The sequence below is a fragment of the Acomys minous genome (genome assembly GCF_964271855.1).
Source record: "Acomys minous genome assembly, chromosome: 11".
NCBI lineage: Eukaryota > Metazoa > Chordata > Mammalia > Rodentia > Muridae > Acomys > Acomys minous.
In genome coordinates this window covers 13003320-13025970 of record NC_140492.1, presented here as the reverse complement: position 1 = coordinate 13025970, position 22651 = coordinate 13003320, and the positions used below count along the sequence as shown (strand labels likewise).

Here is a 22651-nt window from a genome sequence, read left to right as displayed (position 1 = left end):
ATTTACTTGTTTGTTTGGTCTATATGTTTGTATGCCAGAGTGTGTGCACGTGTGGAGGGTGTTAGATACCCTACAACTGGAGTTACAGACAGCTATAAGCGGCCATAAGGGTACTGGACCTGAAGTACTCTCAACTACTGAGCCATAATCTCTCCAGCCCCAACAATAGATTTTTAAAATACAAACATGCATTGGTACCCATAGATTCAGACTCAACTTGGAATTTTGACTAGAATCTTACTATCAGAATCATGGCGGCTGATGAAAACCAAGGTCAAGTCATTCAACTGGTAAAAATAATAGGGGAACTTCCTGGCGTATTGACTATGATCATGCTAATATTAAATTCCCTCTTTGTGTTGATCGGCACAGGTTGACTCAGGTAAATGAGACCTGCTGTCATCTTGGGAAGTGGTTGGCAGGAGAAGCTCCACTCCGTGTCATCTGCCTTTCAAGAGGCAGCCCCCACCCCCCCAACCCAACCCCAGCATCCACTTAAATCTTCACTTCATTCTTTCAATACATCCTGACAAATAGGCAGGAAGTGCTATGACATGTTCTAAGCTCTGGGGGTTTTCACTGAGCGAACAAAAGTCCTAATCACCAAAGCGCTTACATTTCACACAGAAACCAATTATCTCCAAACGCAAAAGCATCGCAAGAAAGCATTGTTAATCTTCTGCACCATGAAGTATTTGTTCCTAATATAGCCCTACAATTATTCTTTTCCCTAAGCAGACTCTCAAATTCACTGACGTAATACTTCCCTGACATGATACCCTCTTGGTTGTTTGCTATTAAAATTAGAGAGATGAGACATTTTCCTGAGTGATGTAGCCACTGGTGAGAGACCTGTAAACAAGCCCTTACGCATGCTCCTGTAAGCAACCCTTATGAAGGGGATGGACAGGCGTGCAAGCGAACAGCAATGGTGACTAGGGAAAGACCTACTTTTGTGAGCTCTCCACTTTACGTCCCCTACTGTGGGAGAAGAGGCCGTGCTTAAGTCTACCAACATTACCAAAAGCACAGCCTATGTGGTACTGCTTCTAGACAGGCAGTGAAGTTCACATCTTCTGGGACTCTCCACAGAGATGGGAGAAGGCTTGAGAGATGGAGCTGATGGAGGGCAGGTTAAGTTATTGGTGGAGCCGCCCTCAGAGTTGAGACACACACACACACACACACACACACACACACACACACACACACACACACTCCCCAGCTTCCTCCACTTTGATGATTCTTTTCTTTCTGGCCATGAGCAATGACATTGCTGTACCAAGTAATTCCATCCCCATATGTTACCTCAGCACAGGACCAAAACAATGAGGCCAAACAACTATGCACTGAGATAAACTAAGAGCCTTCTCTTTGGAAATTGACAGAGAGCTGACCAACAACACAGTTGACAAAATTGTTCACGCTGATGTCTGTATTTTAATAAAATAACTTCTTGGGTTTTTTCCAGTATTTTGTGGGTGGTTTTTTTTTTCCTCGCTAAAACTAATAAGAGCCCACACTTTAAATTTTGCTTAATTTTTTATACTTTCAGAGGCACTATATCTTTTCCAAACTCGATGAGAGGATCCTAACTCCCCACTAGGGCCAGGTTGGGTCTATACAGCAGGTAATGCATGAGTGTCACCTCATCCTCAAGAGCCCCACTTCTGGGACATCCCCCACTCTTCTGCAACATGCACTTGCTGCTATCCCTTGGCACAGCTGTTGCTTTGGGGCTTCCTTTCTCCATTAGGGATCAAAGCCAAAACTGAAGATGCACAGGCGGAGAGAATTAGAGGAGGGACAAAGAGAAGGGGGGGGCCCTGGGACATATCATCAAGAAGAGCTAAAAATTCATCAAGGGGCATGAAAAAAAAACCCTGAACATTTAATGAGCTACTTGGTGACTTGGTGGCTACCATGACAATAAAGGACAGAATTTATCCCAGTTGTGGAGAAAAATATCAAGAGCTTCTGTGGCAAGCACCTGTACTTGATATTTTATTTTTATTCTATTTTACTTCGTTTTTGTTTTTTGAGACACGGTTTCTATTATAGTCCTGGCTGTCCAGGACTTGCTTTGTAGATCAGGCTGGCCACGAACTCACAGAGATCTGCCTGTCTCTGCATCCTGAGTATTGGGGTTAAAGGCCTGTGTCATCGTGCCTGGCCCTAGCACCCACTGCTACTGACATTAAAATGACTTTTAACCTAGGTTTTAGACTCACTGTTATTGTCAATGACATTTTTTTATATTCTCAATGTTATTTTTGGAAAATTATTTTTTAAAAGTCCAACCACCTCCTGTCCTGGGCAGCAGTATTTTATCAGTCAAGTATCTTTGTAAATTCAATTTCAGTAACCTTCATAAAATTCTTACCTTCAAAACAAGTAAAAGTTGTATTTTAAAGAGTACTCTGTCGATCTATTATGCGGGAGTACAATACCTAATTTATCATATTAAAACTGAAAACTGTTAAGTCCATGTGGGAATGCAGAAGTCTCTGGATTCCCATATTCAGATTTCTAGACATTAAAAGCATCCTTAAAGTCTAAAACAAATGTTCTTCCTTCCTTTGACCTATTTTCAAAGTTTGGTGGCATTACCTAACATTCCTAAATATTTTACAGTTGGCTGATGTCTTAAAAAAAAAAACCCAATAACAACAATAGTTACAACAACAATAAAAATTTATTGAGCATAAGTTGACAGAACAGCTCTGGTACAATTAACTGTCAGGTAGCCAAATACAAACTGCTTGATCTAAAAAAAAACAAAATAAAACAAAACAAACAAACAAAAAAAACCAACTGAGATATCTGTAGATCATTCAGAGAAGCAGCCATCTAGAATAGGTAGACTTGTCTTAAAATGTTATTAAAACCATCAAATTCAAATTTGAGAGAATCAGAACTTAATTTCTCTTTCTGTGAAAGGTACTATTACACATTTAGGGTATCTTCCTTGGTAATAGAGGCCTACTGACATGTCGCCTAGTAGCTCAACTTCTAATTACTCTTTTGGATTACCCTACTAGCTGCACTTTTGCCCTAAAAAAAGTAACAGTGATTTGTCCTAGGCAACATATTGCACCATTGCTAGTCAAGCACAAGTGCAGAAGTGTGCCAACTTCAATAGCGGATCCATTATACCATGAAGAGAGAAGTCATTCAAATGGAAAGGGTTTGGAAAAAAGCAAAAACAAAAACAAAACCCACCACCTCCCTGAGGGATGATAAATGATGTGCGTTGAATTGCACATATGGTATGTGAGAAGATGTTTACACGATCAAGTCAGATCGTATTCTCTGGTTCTGAAAGTATCAAAAAATAATAAACGAAACAAGAACGCCAGCACGCTTCCATTGGGGAGGAAGCCATCCATTCCATGGGAGAGAAGTGCCAAAGGCAACAAGATACACTTCCCCATCTCACAAGCAATGAGAGACTCTGCAGAGCAAGTAACTCCAAGGCAAACACACGGTGCAGCAAGAACTCAGCTAAGTGCCATGCAGAGTCGCTCATCTGAGACAGAGGTCAGGAGGCTGCATGCCAGGAATGACAGGCGTTTTTCTCAAGATTTGTTTTGAACGTTTTGAATTTCAATATGGCAATGTCTAAGACAATCTAACTCTTGTTACTGGGTCATGTCTTTGCGGGAATTAACTTTAGTAAAACTCTCCTTTGTCTAAAATACATATTTGGATACAGCCGGAGGTTTCAGAGTGTTCTTAGATTAGTGCTAAACAATAATTCTTTGTTTCAGGAGCAGGTTATAAAGAAGCATGCCACTGATTACCACTGTAATTATCAGAAAACTTTGGCATTCTGATTTGTCAGAGAGGCCTCTTTTATCAACTGAACATCTATTGTGGAACTTTAATATTTATTGTCTCAAATTCACAGTGTTTCTTGCATGATTTGAACTTATAAATGAAGTGGGGCACTTGTTATATTCTGGTTTTTGGCAGGGGGTGGAGGTGCATGGAGACAGGATTTCTCTGTGTAGCCTTGGCTGTGTAGGAATTCACTCTGTAGACCAGGCTGCCCTCCAGCTCAAGAGATCTGCCTGTTTCCACCTCCTGAGTGCTGTGATTAAAGGCATGCGCCTACACTGCCCAGCCTAATACTTAAAAAAAATAATAATAATAAATCATAGGGAACAGGGATGATGAGAAATCAAGAAATGGTAGGTTCTTATCCTGATCTGAACACATTGTGGCTGTGTGACTTATATCAGGAAATCCAACCTGTCTGGCAATTGACATTTATACTCATGAAGGGAGACCAAGCTCAAGGTACAACAATTTCAATGGGCACCCTATGCAGTTACTGATGACAGGACACCAAGATGAAGGAGAGACCAAGAAGCCATGGAAAAGGGAAAGGAAGGAATGGCAAAATTAAAGTTAAGAGCTGAACTTACAATATTCATGATAACAATATGTACATGAGTTATGTACATTCTTTAATTCTCTTTCTCAAAATTCACACCATAAATATATATTAGCATATTCTATATGCCTTGTGTAACACACTGGAGACATCTAGAAAATTTGCCACTTCCTAAGAAATGGACAATGCCCACACTGCTTAATTCTAAACTAAACTCATTGGCAAAGCAAGAGACAAGCATGCTCTGCCTGTCAACTGACAGTCTATTTCAGGGCCAATGGGAAAAGACCAGGGATTTATAAGATGAGAAACACAATAAAAGATTCAAACAGGCCAAATGCCTGCTGGGAGTATCTAATGATTATCTAGTCTATTAGCAGTCAGGAACAGTTAGTGTCAGAGTGCTCATTTTATATTGGATGCTGACCCAGACCTGAGAAATTTCCTAAGCATGTCACAAGTGGCCTGCCTCCTTGAATTATGTACTTCAGCATCAAAGGAGCTCAGAATCTATTCAAAAGATAAAAGAGAAATCTGGTCCTTGCCAGAGACAGAGGCAACAGGGAATTCCATCTTCCTCATTTTTTTTTGACATGATCTTTTGGACAATTTTGAGTTGCCTCCCGATTTTCCCTTACCTCAGTCTGACCTGCACACCTCTACAAACCCCAAGCAGTGAAATGGTTCAGGAACCGTTAGAGGTAAAAGCTGAGGACAGGTCACTGTCATTACTAATGGGAGCTTGCTACATGAAACTAGTATTAAAAAGCAAATTAGTGAGACTGTTTCTTTAAATAATATAACAGAGGTCTATCACACTGAAAACTAGGATTCTGATGGTTCCTGGATGCCCATGGTGTAATATCGAAGCTCTTGCTGAAACTCTACAGTATCTAAATGTTACTCACTTTAAATTCTCTTGCTCAATCTTTACTTCTCAACCAGACAGCATTAAACGAATAAATAAGGAAGAGTAAGAAAAGACAGAGACCATCAAATGGTTAAGAGTCTAGTTCAACATTGCCTTTATCATTTGCTCACTGAATATAAAATGCAGATGAGATCTTTATTGTAAGGTCCCATGCTTTCTGTTGATTTCTCAAATTATATGCAGAAGTAAACAGAAATCAGCATGTTTTTAAATATATATATAAAAATTCGGGGGCAGGGTGTATTTGAGTACAATGAGCTTCAAGGCTAGAAGAGGTAGGTACCAGAGCTAAAGCTATAAGTAGTTGTGTGCTACCAGACCTGGGTACTAGGAACTGAACTCAGGCCCTTCTGAAGAGCAGTAGGTACTCATAACTGCAGAGCCATCCCACCAGCCCCCAGTATGCTAAACAAATACTATGCAAAATTCCTGGAATCTCAAGTAGGTATCTTTATTTGCAAAGTCTGTTTTGGAGCCCGTGTTGCTAAGGTGTTGGGGCTCAAACTCACTTCCTTGTGCATGGGAGGGGAACAGGGACTTTCTAGAAGATTCCTTTTAGACTTTAGAAGTCATCAATACTTTATCTACAGCTTCCATATAAAGATCTCCCATCCTCATGTACAACCTTCTTATTAATCAAAAACAACAGAAAACAGATAAATGGAATTTATCAAATCAAATAGGGCTACCGATGCCAGGCTTATTCATATGAAATGCCAGCTAGGAAGAGTGGTAACATTGAAAGTGGACTTAAGATGGTTCTTCCAAAAAACAAACATGACTGAATTTTAAAGATAAAAAAATGAAAAAGTAAAACTTGCAGGCAGTAAAAGATTTGGGGCCTTTGTGATCACATGGTTTCCTCCAGTTTGATCTAGGTTAATAGAAAACAAAACAATCAAACAAACACACTTCCTGGCCATTCACAACTGTAGGAAGGAGGGGTGCCTTGGGAAAGGGCTTTTAAATGACTTGGCAAGAGTGTGGCGTCTCACATTATATTCTTTCTCCTGTGAAATCACGTGACAAGATATCCAAGGCCCGCCATTTGTAAAACTGGACGGTGTAAATGAGAGTCACTTGTAAGACTCTGGGGCTCCTTTACCACCCGACAGTGTTCACTCAGCAGACCCAGGACTGGCGGGAGACTCAGGCCTTCCATGATCTCCCTGGGGTAAAGCCATTCTGAGACAGAGAGCTAAGAAATGATGTTCTGGTAGTAAAAGAACATGGGGGCAGTTCCTGCAACATCCAGAACACAGTAAAACATAGTTTCTTGGTATTCATAAGGGACAGGGCCTATCATTTATTGTGGACACTAAAATCCCAAGTCTCATAGACTATGAGTATTTACATATAACCTACAGACAACTTACATGCATTAATTAAATCACCTCCCTCCAGGCTTCGGATACACAGTACTGGTGGAATGCTATAAGTCCTATGATCGTTCTCAAGCATCACAATAAAAGAAACAAAAAATCACCTCTCCTTACTTATAATATCTAGTGCAATATAAATAATACAGACATACAGATAACAGGCTTGTTTAGGGGGTTTGTTTTTCCAATTATTTTTCCACCCACGACTGGATGAATCTGCAGGCAGGAAGCACACAGACCCAGAGCCAACAATATGGCGGTGGCCACTTGTTGAAGGAGCACGTGTACACACGTGACCTAACGAAGCATCCTCCCATCAGCCGCAGCTGTGGGCCTGGCTGGCTGACTCACCTAAGCAGCGGTAGGGAATCACAATGTGGGTGTGAGTCTTGCACTGCTTGCGGCCGCGCTTGCACCAGTTCTGGATGGTCACTGGCTGGTTGGCTTCCACCACGTTTGTGATCTGCAGTTCAGGGTAGACCTGGGGAGCACAGAAGAAGGGGAGATGGTTACTGTCAGCAAAGCCTGACACGCGCAAGGACCTGCTGAACCTCCACTGCGCTTCAAAGACCCCATTATGACCTGAGAGCCGAGCTGCTTGCCTTCCAACCAAGCAAGAGTAGTACCTGAGAGAAAGGCCTGAGTTGGCAGTGCCTAGTATTTTACGAAAAGATACCTTGCATCTAACTGCCCATTCAGACAGTGTCCAGGAGAGATTGAACAGAAACGTGGGAGTGTGGAGACTATGGAAAGAATGAGGTTATTTTCTATGTAAAATATACAGACAATTGAAGACCATAGCTTGTAGCACTCTGAAGGAATGCTGTAATTGATACGCTTGAGGATACCATATCTCCACAAATTCAACCCACTCCTATCAGACAAATACAAATATTTTAAGTACAGAGCACAGCACATAGCTAGTTTCCATCTAAAAATCAGCCTCTGTCATCAAAGTAGTTTACAAAAACATATTTTATTAATAGAGTCTTCAAGAGGGCCATTTTAAGAGCGGCACTCATGAATTCTTCTCCGTCAGTAACAAACTACTTATCTCCTTCTGTGATGACCGCTCTTGGCGAATCACGCTGGTCACCGGGCACTTGGAATGAAATGTCAAACTCAATCAACTAAAATCTATTTGCGAAGTATCAAACCACTTCTGTGTAATACTAATGGGGGAGAGATTTCAAAGGAAAGCAGGAATGTAAAATATGCCTCTAAAGTGAGCCATTTTGCCAGATAAATAACAACAGAAATAGCTTACTAACTAAAGGCTTTAAGGAAGCAGATGCGTCTAACTGGTGACTATGAACCTAGGAGAGGAGGGTGAGAGTGCGTAGGGAATTGTACGCAGTCAAAAGTGTGTCAGACAATGGAATTCCAATCCTGGAATGAGCTAAAGGGTTTGGTGCAGACATATCAGGGAAAGTGAGCCAGGAAGTGCTGGGGAGAGACTGGGAATTAAAATTAGAAAATGAGCCGGGTGTGACGGTACGCGCCTTTAATCCCAGCACTCAGGAGGCAGAGGCAGGTGGATCTCTGTGAGTTTGAGGCCAGCCTGGTCTACAAAAAGAGTTCTAGGACAGCCAGGGCTGTTACAGAGAAACCCTGTCACAAACAAACAAACAAACAACAACAAAAATTAGAAATCTGACAAAGTCTCAATTATTGGTAGTAGCAAGGGCTATAATAACTATGGCCATCAGTGGAAGCCGTTGTCACTGAGGAAATGTGACTCATAGATTTGATTTGAGAAAGTGAACTACCAGAGGAATCACTGACTCCTCAAAATCACTTACAACTTACAAAAAGGTTGTAGTGGATGATGGAAAGGCAGAAGCTGCGGACATCAAAGACTGAGGGTGTGTGCGTGGGACTAGTGGGCCTCAGGGACAGCTGCATCCGGAAAGAACAACGGCCACCTAGGCTGAAAGCACAACAGTTCATACACGGGGCTGAGGGTTCTCAGGAGTGAATGGCTTGGAAGTGGAAACACAGAAGAACAGATACATCCCCAGTTTGTGGCCCAGAGAATCCAGGTAACGGAGCCCTCCTGTGGGTTACAGATACGGGATTCCTTATGATTGTCGTCGGAGTGACCCTGTCTTCATTTAAAATGTGCACATCTTGTTCGCTGTGTTTTTAATCTTCTCAAAATACTATAAAACAGTATTACTTACATCTTAGTCACCTCACCTTAGTCTATGTGCTATCCCCAAAAGAAAGAAAGAAAGAAAGAAAGAAAGAAAGAAAGAAAGAAAGAAAGGATTGAAAAGTGGTGAGAATGGATAGTTTAAAAACTACATTCTAGACATGGAAATATTTATTATCACGCCCCCCCCCCACACACACATGAGCTCTCTAGCTATAAAAATACACAAAGGAAACTTAAATGCCTACCATTAAGTGAGAGAAGCCAGTCTATAAAGGTTACATATGGTATGGCTTCCATCACATGGCAGTCTATAAAAGACAACTCTATAGGGGCAGCAAAAGCATTTGCAATACACATACAGACACACACATACCACATACACACATACACATACACACACACACACACACCACACACACACACACACACACACACACACACACCACACACACCACACACACGTACCACACACACACACCACACACACACACAACCTGAGCCAAATCCCCAGTACTCAGGTGTGTTGGAGCACATTCATAATTACAGAGCTGGGAGTGGTGGAGATAGCCAGATCCCTAGGACTCACTGACCAGCTGGCCTTGCCTGATCTGTGAGTCCCAAGCCAGCGAGAGACTCTGTCACACAAAACAAGGTGACAGGGCTGGAATGATGGCTGAGTTTAAAGTCGTTTTTGTTCTTGCAGAGGTACTGGGTTTGATTACCAGCACCCTCACGGTAGCCAGCATCCATCCTCAACTCCAGTTTCATGGAGTCTGACACCCTCTTGGAACCTCTGTGAGCACCAGACACACACATGGTGCAAATACATATAGACAACACATTCTTACACAAAAAACAAAATAAATAAATCTTACAAAAATAAAGAGGATGACTCTTGAAAAATAGACACTTGGGGCTGGAGAGATGGCTCAGAGGTTAAGAGCACTGTCTGCTCTTCCAGGGGTCCTGAGTTCAATTCCCAGCAACCACATAGTGGCTCACAGCCATCTATAATGAGATCTCGTCTGATGTGCAGGTGTATATGGAGGCAGAACACTGTATATATAATAAATAAATATGTTTTTAAAAAGAAAAATAAGACACTCGAATTGGCTTCCACACTTGCACATAACCCTACACACACACACACACACACACACACACACACAGAGAGAGAGAGAGAGAGAGAGAGAGAGAGAGAGAGAGAGAGAGAGAGAGAGAGGTTCTTCAGACTTTAGAAGTAAACAGAACACAGAGAGTTAATAATTGTACTGTGAAATTACTACTACTTCCGTATGTCCAGACCCAAAGAAGGCTCAACAGCAAGAGTGAGACCTAATACAAACTATAGACTGTGGGTGATAACGCCATTCCAGTACAGGCTCATGACCTGCCATGGCTGTACCACTCCAGAACGGTGTGTTGGGGATGGAAGGAATTTTGAGCATCTCTCTGCCTTCCTTTCTATTTTCTGAAATGTACAGCTTCTCTTTAAAAAAAATAATAATAATAAAAAAATAAGGCATCTATCGGAATAACCATGTGACTGAACAAATGGTGGAGAGTTTCCATGGGAAGAACACACACACAGCACTTAAGTCAGGACCAATGAGATGGCTCAGCAGATAAAGGCACCGACTTGACTGTGTTAAATCTTCGGTACCCACATGGTTACACCTGTGCACCAACACACATCCACACGTGTGCACAAACAAAAGAAAACAAAAATGTAATAAAAAGCTTGCATTTGTAAGTCAGAACCCTGTGCTGGTATTAAGGTGCTTCAAACACAGCCAGCAGTTTAGCTGCAAAGGGCACCAGTGTCTTCGCTTCGTTTTATTTTGTGCTTAAGCATCTTTAACACTTCAGTACATGCATTTCAAGGTGCAGACAGCACTCTCCATGAAAATGCCACTAAAAATTTAAAGGCCCATCGCTTTATTCTATATAATGAAAGGCGAGTAGCTTTATGTACAGAAATATAATCCCCCCACCCTTTCTTGTTTATTAGACCACAAACGAACGGCACTCATGAGTCATAAACTCGACGGCATGAAGAGTTCGCCCTGGGGGACATGACTTTATGTGCAGTAAACTGTGAGTTACTGCGTTTTTCTAAAAAGATTCCAGCTGGCATTTTAGAAATGCTACCCCCCACTGAGAAGCTTGTTAGCCGTCAGCTTTCTGTAAATCCCTATGATAGACATAGTCACACCATTTTCCCTCTTCTCCATTAAAACCAACAGATTGTGCTTCCAAACTGGACGGGCAGGGGAAGGGGCCTTCTTGCCCTCATCGCTCACACACCGTCATCAGATTCCTAGGATAATGTTCTGTGCAGCAGACCAGTAAATTATTCACCTCCCAGTGTCTAAGCAGGGATTGCAAACTGACAAACTGAAACTGTGCACACGTGCCTCTCCCTTGAGATTACCAGCCTTTGAATGAAGACCAGCCAGACAATTAATTTCCAATTCCATCCACAAAATCTAGGCCACATGTGTGACTTCTCGGGCTTCCCCACCTCCCGCCACCTCACTGATGGCAGTGCTCACACATAGAAAAATGAGATTATAAAATCTGAACCACAAAAAGTCCATGTAGTTTGTCTACTTCTCTAATCAGTAAAATGGACGTAGTAATGTTAGTCTGACTAAGTCACTTTTATTCAGAAATGAAGAATTATTTGTTATTAAAATACACAATGAGGCACCTATATATTTTTTAAAATTAGAAAAACTCTGAATGCCCCTTTAAGCTGCTCCAGTAGAATTCTATAGAGACAATGATACATTTTTGTTGGTGTAGGAGATTGTGTAACTCATACTCTTCATCAAGAATAAAAGATAAATGAGCAGGATGTGGTGACAACGTGCCTTACATCTCAGCACTTGAGGGGCAGAGGCAGGAGGATCTCTGTGAGTTTGAGGGTAGCCTGGATTACACAGAGAGTTTTGGGAGAATCAGGAATATGCAGAAGACCTTGACTCAAAAACAAAAACAAAAACAAAAACAAAACAAAAGTAAATGAATTTAATACATAAATGACCTTGTAACAGTAAGTCCTCAAGTTTTCATAATATTTAATCACAAGGAATGGCTCAATATTTAATATTTTCTTGTGGCACAGTAAATTTTTATGAATGAAGTAAAGATGCCATGGTTCTGGTGTGTGTGTGTGTGTGTGTGTGTGTGTGTGTGTGTGTAAGTAGGTATATATGTATTCTGTGTGTAGCCCTATCTGTGAATGCTGGCATATGACTGCCACAGCACATGTGCAGAGGCTAGAGAATAACTTTGGGTTCAGTCTTCAATTTCCACAAATTCTGCATAAAATTTACACACAAAATATGAACTGTTTGTGGGACAACAGTCACTGAGGAGATACCAGAAGGCTGGTACAACAGACATGAAAATAAAATCTTTATTTTCAGTCCTTTCTTTTCTATAGTATTTATCAAGTTGCTTTATGGATTAAAATAGGGGGCGGAGAAGAGGAGGGGGCAAAGGTGGGTAGGAAGATGTTTCCTCTTACAGGAGACCCAGGTTGATTCCTCAGTATCAACATGGTGGCTGGAAACGACACGTAGTTCCAGTTCCAGGGGACACAGGGTGTACCCACCTACATGCAGACAAAATATCCATACACATAGAATAAAATCATATTTTTAAAATGTTAAAGCAGAAGTCTTTGAAAGACCACATTTGCAGATGCTTAAAGCGAGGCCAAACCTAAGTTACAGAGCAGTCACTGTATAAATAAGTCGCTGTTTCAATACGCTCTCACCCACAATTCCTTATGCCACTCGGCAAATGCCGTCCCGCCCTGCCCTGCCTGACACAATGTGAATGTTCTACAGTAATCGTCACAGTGTGCCTGATGTACTTCGTATGTGCACACCCACCAGCGCTGCCTCCCCAAACAGATACCTTCCTGCAGGGTAGGAGCCATGATTCTGCATGGCACAGCCACCCTATGACGTTGGCATTCACTATCACTGACTTTAAAGCTCTCAAGATGCTGAACACCTGTCCCCTCACAGTGGAGGGCATTTGGCAAGCACAGTTTAGCTCCACAGCCCCGTCTCTATAGCTACTTGGTGCCAGACCAAAGCAGAATCTAAGTGTAGAGCCTATCTCAAGAGTTCCAAATATACACAGGCTCTCACTGGATGACAAGGATACTTGGGATGCGTTAGGATAAGACACAGCACACAAAGGTGAGTACACCAGTCATTCAGATGACGGTGCTAAGCCATGGAAGGAAAGTATAGAGGGAGAGAAGCTGCCAGAGCGAGAATCAGAAGGGCTTTAAGCTTCTTAAACTCAAAGCAAGCGCATTCAGATGCAAAGAAATGCCCCTTCGCAATATATGCCTTTCATATATAATAAAAACTAGATTTATGTTCCGTATAATTGAACGGAAACTAAAGAAACTAAACAAAGTTGCTGGTTCCACTAATGCCCCTCCATAAATCCTTTTGTTTCCATAGCCAGACTACTTCATCCCATGGCTATATCACTGACAGCACCTGGCACCTGTCCTGCTCAAAGATACGCTCCTTGAAGGCAGAAGTCATGTAGTGCAGTCTGAGTTGCCTCCAGCACAGCAAATGTCTGACAAATATTTAATGTTGTTTTTTGTTGTTGTTATTAAACTCTAATACTATTCACTTCAGAAACATTTTGCTCTCATCAGGCAATCATACAACTCTCTCCTAAGCACAATTCTATAAACAGTTCCTTGGTCATAATCTTTCTGAGAAAAAGAATACTTCCAATATTGTTCTTCTAAACAGAGTAGTAGATTATATTTCTAAGAGCATCTTGAGTTGAAATAGGCTAACACAAATAATATACGGCTGAAGACAAACTGTTGGAGGAATTACAGCCAGTGCTTAAGGAAAAAAGGTCCATTTACTTGGTCATAGGGTTATGGCATATCTTTAAAGGCTTAAAATTATTTTTAAGAGAACTGAAAAAAATCCCAAATACCAAAACCCAGAACAGTGGTCACGTAGAAACCATCTTGGGTCCATATTAAACGATGATATTGGTAGCTGGGTGGTGGTGGCACACGCCTTTGATTCCAGCACTCAGGAGGCACAGGCAGGCAGATCTCTGAGTTAGAGGCCAGTATGGTCTACAGAGCAAGTTCCAGGACAGCCAAGGCTACACAGAGAAAGCCTCAAGAAAACCAAACCAGGCACATGCCTTTAATCCCAGCAATTGGAAGGCAGAGGTGGGTAGATCTCTGTGAGTTTGAGACTATAAAGCAAGTCCAGAACAGCCAAAGCTACACAGAGAAACCCTGTCTGGAAAAACAAACAAACAAATGAAAACCAAACCAAAAAGATGATATTGGTAGCTCATGGCTTTGTTCACAGTAGTAATATCTTAAAGGCCATTTCTTTCTATTTTTTTTTAAATGTTAGGAATTATGTAGTGCTTTACGTTTGTATACCAGAGGCCTGTGTTTATCCTGTGATGCATCAGGACATTTTTGTTTAGAGGTCTTATGTCTGCATAACAGAAGCCTGTGAGTTACCTGAGCTGCATCAGGGCATTTTTGTTTATAGGTCAGTAAATGGCATGAGCAACCTCATCCATGGTGACTTGCAGAACTGATACAGTCCTTGAGGATGAACTGTATCTCATTTACATAAAACGGAAAGCCTCCTAAGGAAAAGCTACAGAGGTGGCTTAGTCAATGAGATATTTCCATCACTTGAAATGAACCAATTCAGCTTTTGAAAGAACATATTCAAGAAAAACAAAGTATGTGATAATAAAGAGTTTCCCAAATGCCAGACATCACTGCAAACATTTCCTGGGTAGCAGGTCACATGGTTCTCAGAAGGATTGGCCTCACTTCAGAGAGGAGGAAACTGGGGCATTAACAACTAACATGGGTGCCTTTTCTAAGCACACAGAAGCCATACTAACAGCACGTTCCCAGATGCTTAAACTTTGGTGTGTAAGCTGAGACAGGGTGCACGTGAGAGAACACGTTCGTGTTCTAGATTTAAATGACACACTTTGAATTCTCCAAAACCTGATGAAAAATTGCATCTTAAATTGTTTTCCACATCAGTTCTGCTAATGAGAGGGGATATAGAAAACAGAGCATCTAATTTAGTTGAGAAAGAGAAATGAAAGCTGAAAAGCGGTCTCTGCTTGCAACTTAATGAGGTGCTGAGAGGCAGCACGCAGCTGATGAAACACTTCAGCAATGTCGAGGAGGGGAGCTGGCCTGTGTTTTCACAAGGATGCCTTACATGAGGCAGGAGGGAAAACGCTGCAGGCTGAGAGAGTGTATTTCCCAATACTTTGGCCCAGTTCTGCTTCTGACACTGCATATTAATACGCTGTTATCTCCACACATTCTCACTCGGTGCTGGAAAATGTGAAGGAGCCTCGTTTGGCTGACATGCTGTTGCCGTTTCCAAAGTACTCAAAGTAAAAGCAAATAGAGGACGCCAAACGTGTAAGGCAGGAGACAGATGTGAAAACAAGAACAGATGTGTACCCGCATTGCTTAGCTCATGTATCAGTTTTCTCTGTTTGTTCCTACTGTCAACTTGAGACTCTCTAGGGAATGGGGAGACTCGGGGGATTGCTTGCATCTCTCACTGGCTCATGGTCATGTCTGTGGGGAACTGTCTTGAGTGTTGATTGATGTGGGTGGTGCAAACTCCAGGTAGGAAGGAGGTCCTGGCTTGTATGAGAAAGCTGACTGAGCACCAGCCAGGGGGAGCGAGCCAGTAAACAGTGGTGGTCTACTGTTTCTGCTTTAATCCCTACTAGAATTCCTGCCCCGACTTCCCTCAGTGACAGGGCGTGGTCTGGAAGTGTAGTATGAAATAAACCCTTTCTTCCTTTAGTGGGATTTGGTCAGTTTTATCACAGCAAGAGAAGTCAAACTAAGACACATGCTCCCAATAATTTCAAGTTTACGATATTTAGACCGACTTCATCTCTCTTAGCCCTAAGCCCCAAGCAATCCCTGAATCCAAAAGGACCACTAATGCATAACATACGCATATACAGGAATTATGATCCATCTATTCAAAAACTGCTCCACTTCATACGAATTCTTAGACATTTTAAATATCAGGACTGGGATGAGTTTGTGCTAATGACTGGTGGGCCAATTTTGAGCTTACAAAGCTGGAAGGTAATCAGAAAAAAAAAAAAAGCAGTAAGAAGCACACTCCTGTATAGTTAGCTTCTGCTGTCAACTGGAAACAAACCAAGGAAGTTGAGAAGATGGAACCTCCACTAAAGATAACTAAAGATGCACCTCCATCACAGTGGCCTGTAGGCGTGTCTGCCTGCGGGGCATTTTCCTCATTGTTAATTGATCCAGGAGGCAGCTGGTTCTGGGCTATCTAAGAAAGGTAGCCTGGAGCAAGACAGCCAGTAAGCAGGGCTCCCCCATGGCCTCTGCTTCAGCTCCCGACTCTAGATTCTTGCCTATAGTCTCCCCCCCACCCCACACCCCCCACACCCCCAACCCCCTATCCCCCCCACCACCCCTGGTCTTGGGTTCTCTTGGTGATGGAGTGTGACATGAAAATGCAATAAACTCTTTTACTCAGGGCTGGAGAGATGGCTCAGTGGTAAAGAGCACTGCCTGCTCTTCCAAATGGACCTGGGTTCGGTTCCCAGCATCCACATAGCAGCTCACAACTGTCTGTAACTCCAAGATCTGACTCCCTCACACTGATGCACATAAATTAAAGTTAAATAAAATGGTTAAAGAAAAAAAAAAACTCTTTTACTCATCAGGTTTCTCTCACAGCAGCAGAAAGCAAACTAGGACAAGCCTGAAAGATAAAGTGACAAGAACAATCTGTTTTGTCTTTTAACAATTGTGTTTCATATTAATGAGGAATGACAGAGAGACAGAGACAGAGAGACTGACGCTTATACAATAAACTTAGATAATAAAAGTTTAGAGTAGAAAATTAGGAAAAGGCAATAGCTGTGTTAAATTCACCTATCATCAAGCCTTTCCTTCTTTTGTTCCTGCACTGGTGTGCTTTGTTTCAGGGGCCTGTTAATCACAGATGAAGCGACTGCTCATTTAGAGAAATGAGGTTAACGAAATCACAGGCATTGTTAGCGGTGGAAAGGACTTACTTAAGGATGTGCCAATAACCTAATAGTAGAGGAAATAAACACAGCACAGCACATCAATCTACCTGCCCACACCCGACACTCTGCCCATCCTCAGAAGCCCCCAGAGGCTGGCTCCAAGTGGATACTTCCAGAGCCAACACCACCTTCAAGGAAGCCCTGCCTAGCAAGAATTCTGCGTGCTGAAGATGAGAGGAGGACAGAGGAAGAGCAAGGCTGTATACGGTTTATATATGAGCTCTCATTGACCTTACAACTACCGGCTCTTACAGCATCTGCCTGCGCCAGCTCTGAGGTAAGGACACACTCTGAGACAGGACAGGCATGGTTCCTCCATGTGCTGCATCACGGGATGACTGACCGAACTGGCAGGATGGAGGAGCACTTTCACATCCATTTCCCCAACTCCACTTGTAGTCTGAATTCTCTCCTCAGTCAGTCTGCTGTTGGAAACACAGCACTTCACTGTACTATCCCATCAGAAAGTACCCACACCAACACATCTATAGCTTCCACTTAGGTCAAGACTTGGATCCTGGGTCGCCATATTCACCACCGAGACCCTCTGTGCTGTATCCTGCCATCTCTATTTTCTAGATTCCATTCTCAATCTGATACAACACAGTATTTCTGCACTCCTTGTAGGCCAGGAAAGGCATCACCTAACATAAAATCCTATCCTTGGTGGGTCTATAGTCAACACCAGCCAAGGTTGCCTGGATGAAATGTGAAAAACTTAAGTCTTGATATGTAGAAGTGGACATACCCTGAAGCCTTCGGTGTAAATGAAACAACGCTTTCCAAACATCTCATTTTTCCCTAGAGGAGTGCAATGAAACCTCACAAGTCTCATCTTCCTATCCCTAAGCTTTAATGTTTTTCAAGAGGGATATCACCCCAGGCTTTGATCTCTTCTATTTTAATGTTTTTTTTTACATTTCTGAATGTGTACATCAACTGTACATGGCACTCTGATGCATAAGGAGTTCTCACATAAGTTTACACAGCACAGTGAAAATGTTCCCCTCTATACCTTCCCCATATGCTACACTGTATCGTCCCTCGGTTCCCTTTGTTCCCCTAGACATTTTATTCCTACTGCCATGTCATGTAGACAGACATGATTTCATATATCTGTATAATGTGTAGAAGCCACAAATAGAAAATACATAATATTTCTCTGAGACTTTTTATACTTGGGCATTTCTTCAGCCATTCCATTTGTTAGAGTACTCCTAACAGCTCATTACGGCAAATGGCTGTGTTTATGTAGTTAAAACTAGTTATAAGTAAACATTCAAGTTTTGGTCCCCTCCCCCGCCCCTTAATGTCAGCAATCTGCTTCTAGGCTAGAACAGAGACGAGGCTATTTTCCCCTGTCAAAGAGTCACAGAAGCTAGTAACTGCCGGTCTAGTATGATCGTTTATGGCTGTGTCCAAACCAAGCATTTAAGGCTACACTGTGTATTTTGTATCTACTGTTGCAGGTCTATCATAGCATTTAAGATGAGGGCCAGTGAGGCGTGGCTGTGCACATCTGTAATCCCAGCACTTAGGGAGGCAAAGGCAGGTGGATCTCTGTGAGTTTGAGTGCAGGACAGACACCCAAGGCTACAGAGAGAAACCCTGTCCCAAAACAAAACAAAACAAAACAACCAAACATAAATAAATAAAATAAATAATAAATTAAGGGGAAATTTGCAAGTGCGTGCACGCACACGCGCGCGTGCACACACACACACACACACACATACACACACACACACACACACACACACACACACACACACACACACCAACTCTTGTCTAACAATTTTAATTTTGTCAACAGTGGAACGAAATGGCCCCTCAGGAGGAAACCACAGGTGCCACTGTAGGGGAGGCTCCCTCAGGATAAACAAGGACGTCTCTTCCTGTGCTACTTCAGTCTCATGCGAACAAAAGCCATCCTTGAGCATTACCAAACCAAAACGATGACCAGCATGCTTCAGGCTGCCAGATAAAATGCTTTGTGCATCCCGACCTCTAGCATTATCACCCCCAGCAGGCCCATGGCTTCTTTTGAGCCTCTGCCTACAGGAGGCATAGTGGGGTCTCGGCTGACTTGTTACAGTAAAATACACACCCTGGGCAACTTAAACAATGGAAATCTATTTTGTCACTGGAAAGTGACAAGACCAGGGTACCATGGGTATGGTGAGGACTTTTTTTTTCTAATTTCTCATTACATGTTCACGTGACCACTTTGTACGAGCAACTAAAGAGAGCTGGCTCCCTGGTTTTTCTATAAGGGCATCAGGACCACCCAGAGTGCTCTACCCTCCTGATGTCATCAATACTAGTCATCTCTGAATGACTGCATCTCCAAGACCTATCCAAATGGAGTTGGACTCATCAATCAACTTTGCGAACAGAGAACTTTTTAGTTGGTTTACAGTACTCGATATGTATTTGATAAAGAACTAAAGGAAAGATCTACTTGGAGCTAATAAAAAGCATAAAAATGAAAGGAGGAACATGCATGGCAACAAAGACTGAGTAGAAGAAAAACTACTATGACTGGGGAATGGAAGGAAATAGATGGTACCAAGCAAACCTAGGAGTAAAGGTAAAATACTCAATTATTACCGTCTCTCCTGAGTCTTTCCCTTCACCAAGGGCAGCACCAAGGAACCAGAGAGACAAATATACCACTAATGGTACCAAAGCAAACCAATAGCCAGGAATGTAAGTCAAGAGACTTGAGAGAGAGCAAAGGACTTGGACTAGCTAGTTCCCCATCAAAGAATCAATATTAAAGACCCACCCTGAGCTAAGCATCAGCAAACAATTAAAGACATCTTGTAAAGACATATTTAGCGGGAAAGTTCGATTGGTTAGCAAAAAGCTTAACATTAGGTCACAGTCATGAGTTCAGCCCATCTTGTCTACTCTAAGCTCAGACTTGTCTCTCTGACTTAGCAGACCGCTTCTACAACATCTGTGGTTTAGTTGTGAGACGTTAGAGTACATAAAATAAATTCACTATTATTAGGAGACAAAACACCATTAACAGTTTGCTACTAGTAATGAGTAGAGATGGTTTCTCTCCCTCCCTGCCACCTCCCCCCACCCCTCTCTCTCTCCCTCCCTCCCAACCTCCTCCCGCCCTGTATGTATGTGTATGTATGTATGTGTGTTTGTATGTTTATGCATATGCACATACATTCATGTGTATAGTGGCCAAAGGATAACAACTTTGGGTATCAACCATCAGGTGCCATGCATCTTTTTATTTTTTTCCCTTTGAGAAGGGTTTCTCACTAGCCTAGATTGCTCCAAGTAAGATAGGCTGCCCAGTAGTCTGTCTCTGCCTCCCCAACACTAGGATTATAATTGTGTTCCATACCTAGCTTTTCTACATTGAGTTCTGGGGATAGGACTCTGGCCTCATGCTTGCAAAGCAAGCACTTTACTTATTAAGCCATCTCCCCAGGCCTCTGCATAATTCCTTAAAGGAATCTATGCAATGAGAGATGCCAATAAGAAGACTCTTTTTATGGTACTAAGCAAAATCATTGGGAATGATTAATTAAGGCAAAACTCACCAAAATAATAATAGTAATAATAATAATAACCTAATCAGAGTGTTGGTGAAAGGACTGCCTGTAAACAAGTCCTATTCAAAAGAACTTATGACATGGGAATTACTGTAACAGTACAGACCTTAAGATTATAACTTGGAAATTTTTAAAATATCATAATTTAACAAAAAATTTAAGATTATTATTTTCATTCTCATACAAAGCAATGAATCAATCAATGGCATTTAAAATAAAAACATACAGTTTAAAAAGAAATAAAGGCAAAACAAATGTGTTCTGGCAACACACACACACAAATATAGATATATAAATGAAGTCTATTTATTAAAAATACTAGAATTGCTACAAGGTGGGGGGTAGAAAGAAGGCCCTAAAACACCAATAAGGTGCCTTGTAGACAATATCAGGTCCCAAATGATCATCTCCACCCACTCCGCCATCTTCCCAGTGCCAGTTAAAGTCAAGACCCAATGTGGACCCCAGCCAGCACTCCCAGCCAAAACAACAGCCCAAGTCTGCACCCACTGTACACAGGGCCATGGTCACTCTGGCCTTGTGCATTCCTTCCTCTCCCTCTTCTGTTAGCAGCCACTCTTCCATGCCTTGTGGGCTGCTAGACCACACAGCCACATGGGTAAGTACCCTGCTGCAGCAGCCAAGTCCCTGTGTGGTCAACATGAAGCCACTCAGAATCCCTTCTCCTTGGAATTACAACACATCCTGACTTTGTCTTGCCGGGGAGCAGTTCTATTGCCCAGTGATGAAGCCCGCTGAACAGCGTGTGTGTGTTTGTGAAGTTTTTCTCCCGCTTAGGGGAAAACACCTGCAGTGACAGCAGCTTACAAAGGGAGGAGGTCAACATGAAGCCACTAAGAACCCTTCTCCCTGGCAAAACAAAGTTGGGATGCCACTCCCAGAAGCACTGGCTGCCAGCTTCCTGAGCCACACGGGGTGCCCATCTTAACAAGGGAAAAGGAACTAAACATGGGGCACAGAACAGCATCAGCACAAGAAATGGACTCCGTAAGTTTTAGGTCTCCTTTCCAGGCTCAGGGACCTAATCCAGCCTCCTCCCTTAATAAGATGCCATCACCACAGAATTTTTCCCCTAAGCAGGTTTTGTCACTAGGCAATAGAACTTACTTAGTTAACCCTTTCTTGGAAAAAGTCCACCTTTCCAAAACCCACCATACTCAGCAACCCCCTTCCACCTTCAGTTCATCCAGCTCTCCCGACTCTCTTTCCGTACAGAGAATCTCCTTATGCAGCCAAGTACGGTCTCCAACTTGTAGCCCTCTTGCCTTAGCCTCCCAAGTACTGGGGAGCACAGCCATGTCTAACACAACTGCCAGCTTCCTCCTACGGAGACACCTGAGTTCTACGATAGACAGTTTCTCTTCCCATGGTCTTCCTTCAGTCTCCTTGAGAGCCAGCAAACAAACAAAAAAAAAAAATAAAGAAAAACTAAAGCAAAGATATTTTCCTTTGCCTTGGTTCGTCGTCTCAAGCTCTTTGCCTAGGTCTTTTGTCAGACTGAAAATCTATCTTCACCACTTGTTCATGCCCTTCTACAGCAACTACTGCAATTAGATCTGCCCCGACTATCAGTAATGCTCTTGTATTTGTCAGAAGAAGGAAAGGGAGAAGGAAGAGAAGGAGGGAGAAGAGGAGGAGGAGGAGGAGGAGGGTGGGAGGGAGGGAGGGAGGGAGGGAGGGAGAAGAGGAGGAGGAGGAGGGAGGGAGGGAGGGAGAGAGAGGGGGGGGGGGACAACCAGTCCACCTAATAAAAGGAGGTTTCCAGCCAGTAAAGGCAGATAGATTAGATGTGGCTGCCCAGTACCCACAGGTAGTGGGAGGAAGATGACTTGATGGGAGAGTTACACTCCTCTGGCTGGTTTGGAGATGAATGGTGATTTTGCAGTCCTATAGGCACACACACACTGTGAGTGACTCCAATGTGTCCTACACCGTGGAAGTAATTCTGGATGATTCCGATTCACAGCCACGAAACTGAAATGTGCTAAGAACTTACAACTATCGATCAACCCAGACCAG

At 42.5% G+C, this 22651-nt stretch overlaps 1 protein-coding gene across 6 annotated transcripts in view; it reads right to left on the bottom strand.

Moving 5' to 3' along the window:
- Positions 1-22651, bottom strand: part of APP (amyloid beta precursor protein) — a 216219-nt gene that overhangs the window by 135865 nt on the left and 57703 nt on the right. For all 6 annotated transcript variants that reach the window (XM_084802345.1, XM_084802346.1, XM_084802347.1 and 3 more), the window contains exon 3: positions 7064-7193. In XM_084802345.1, the coding sequence (XP_084658471.1) occupies positions 7064-7193 (130 nt within the window). The remainder of the gene's footprint in view (positions 1-7063; positions 7194-22651) is intronic.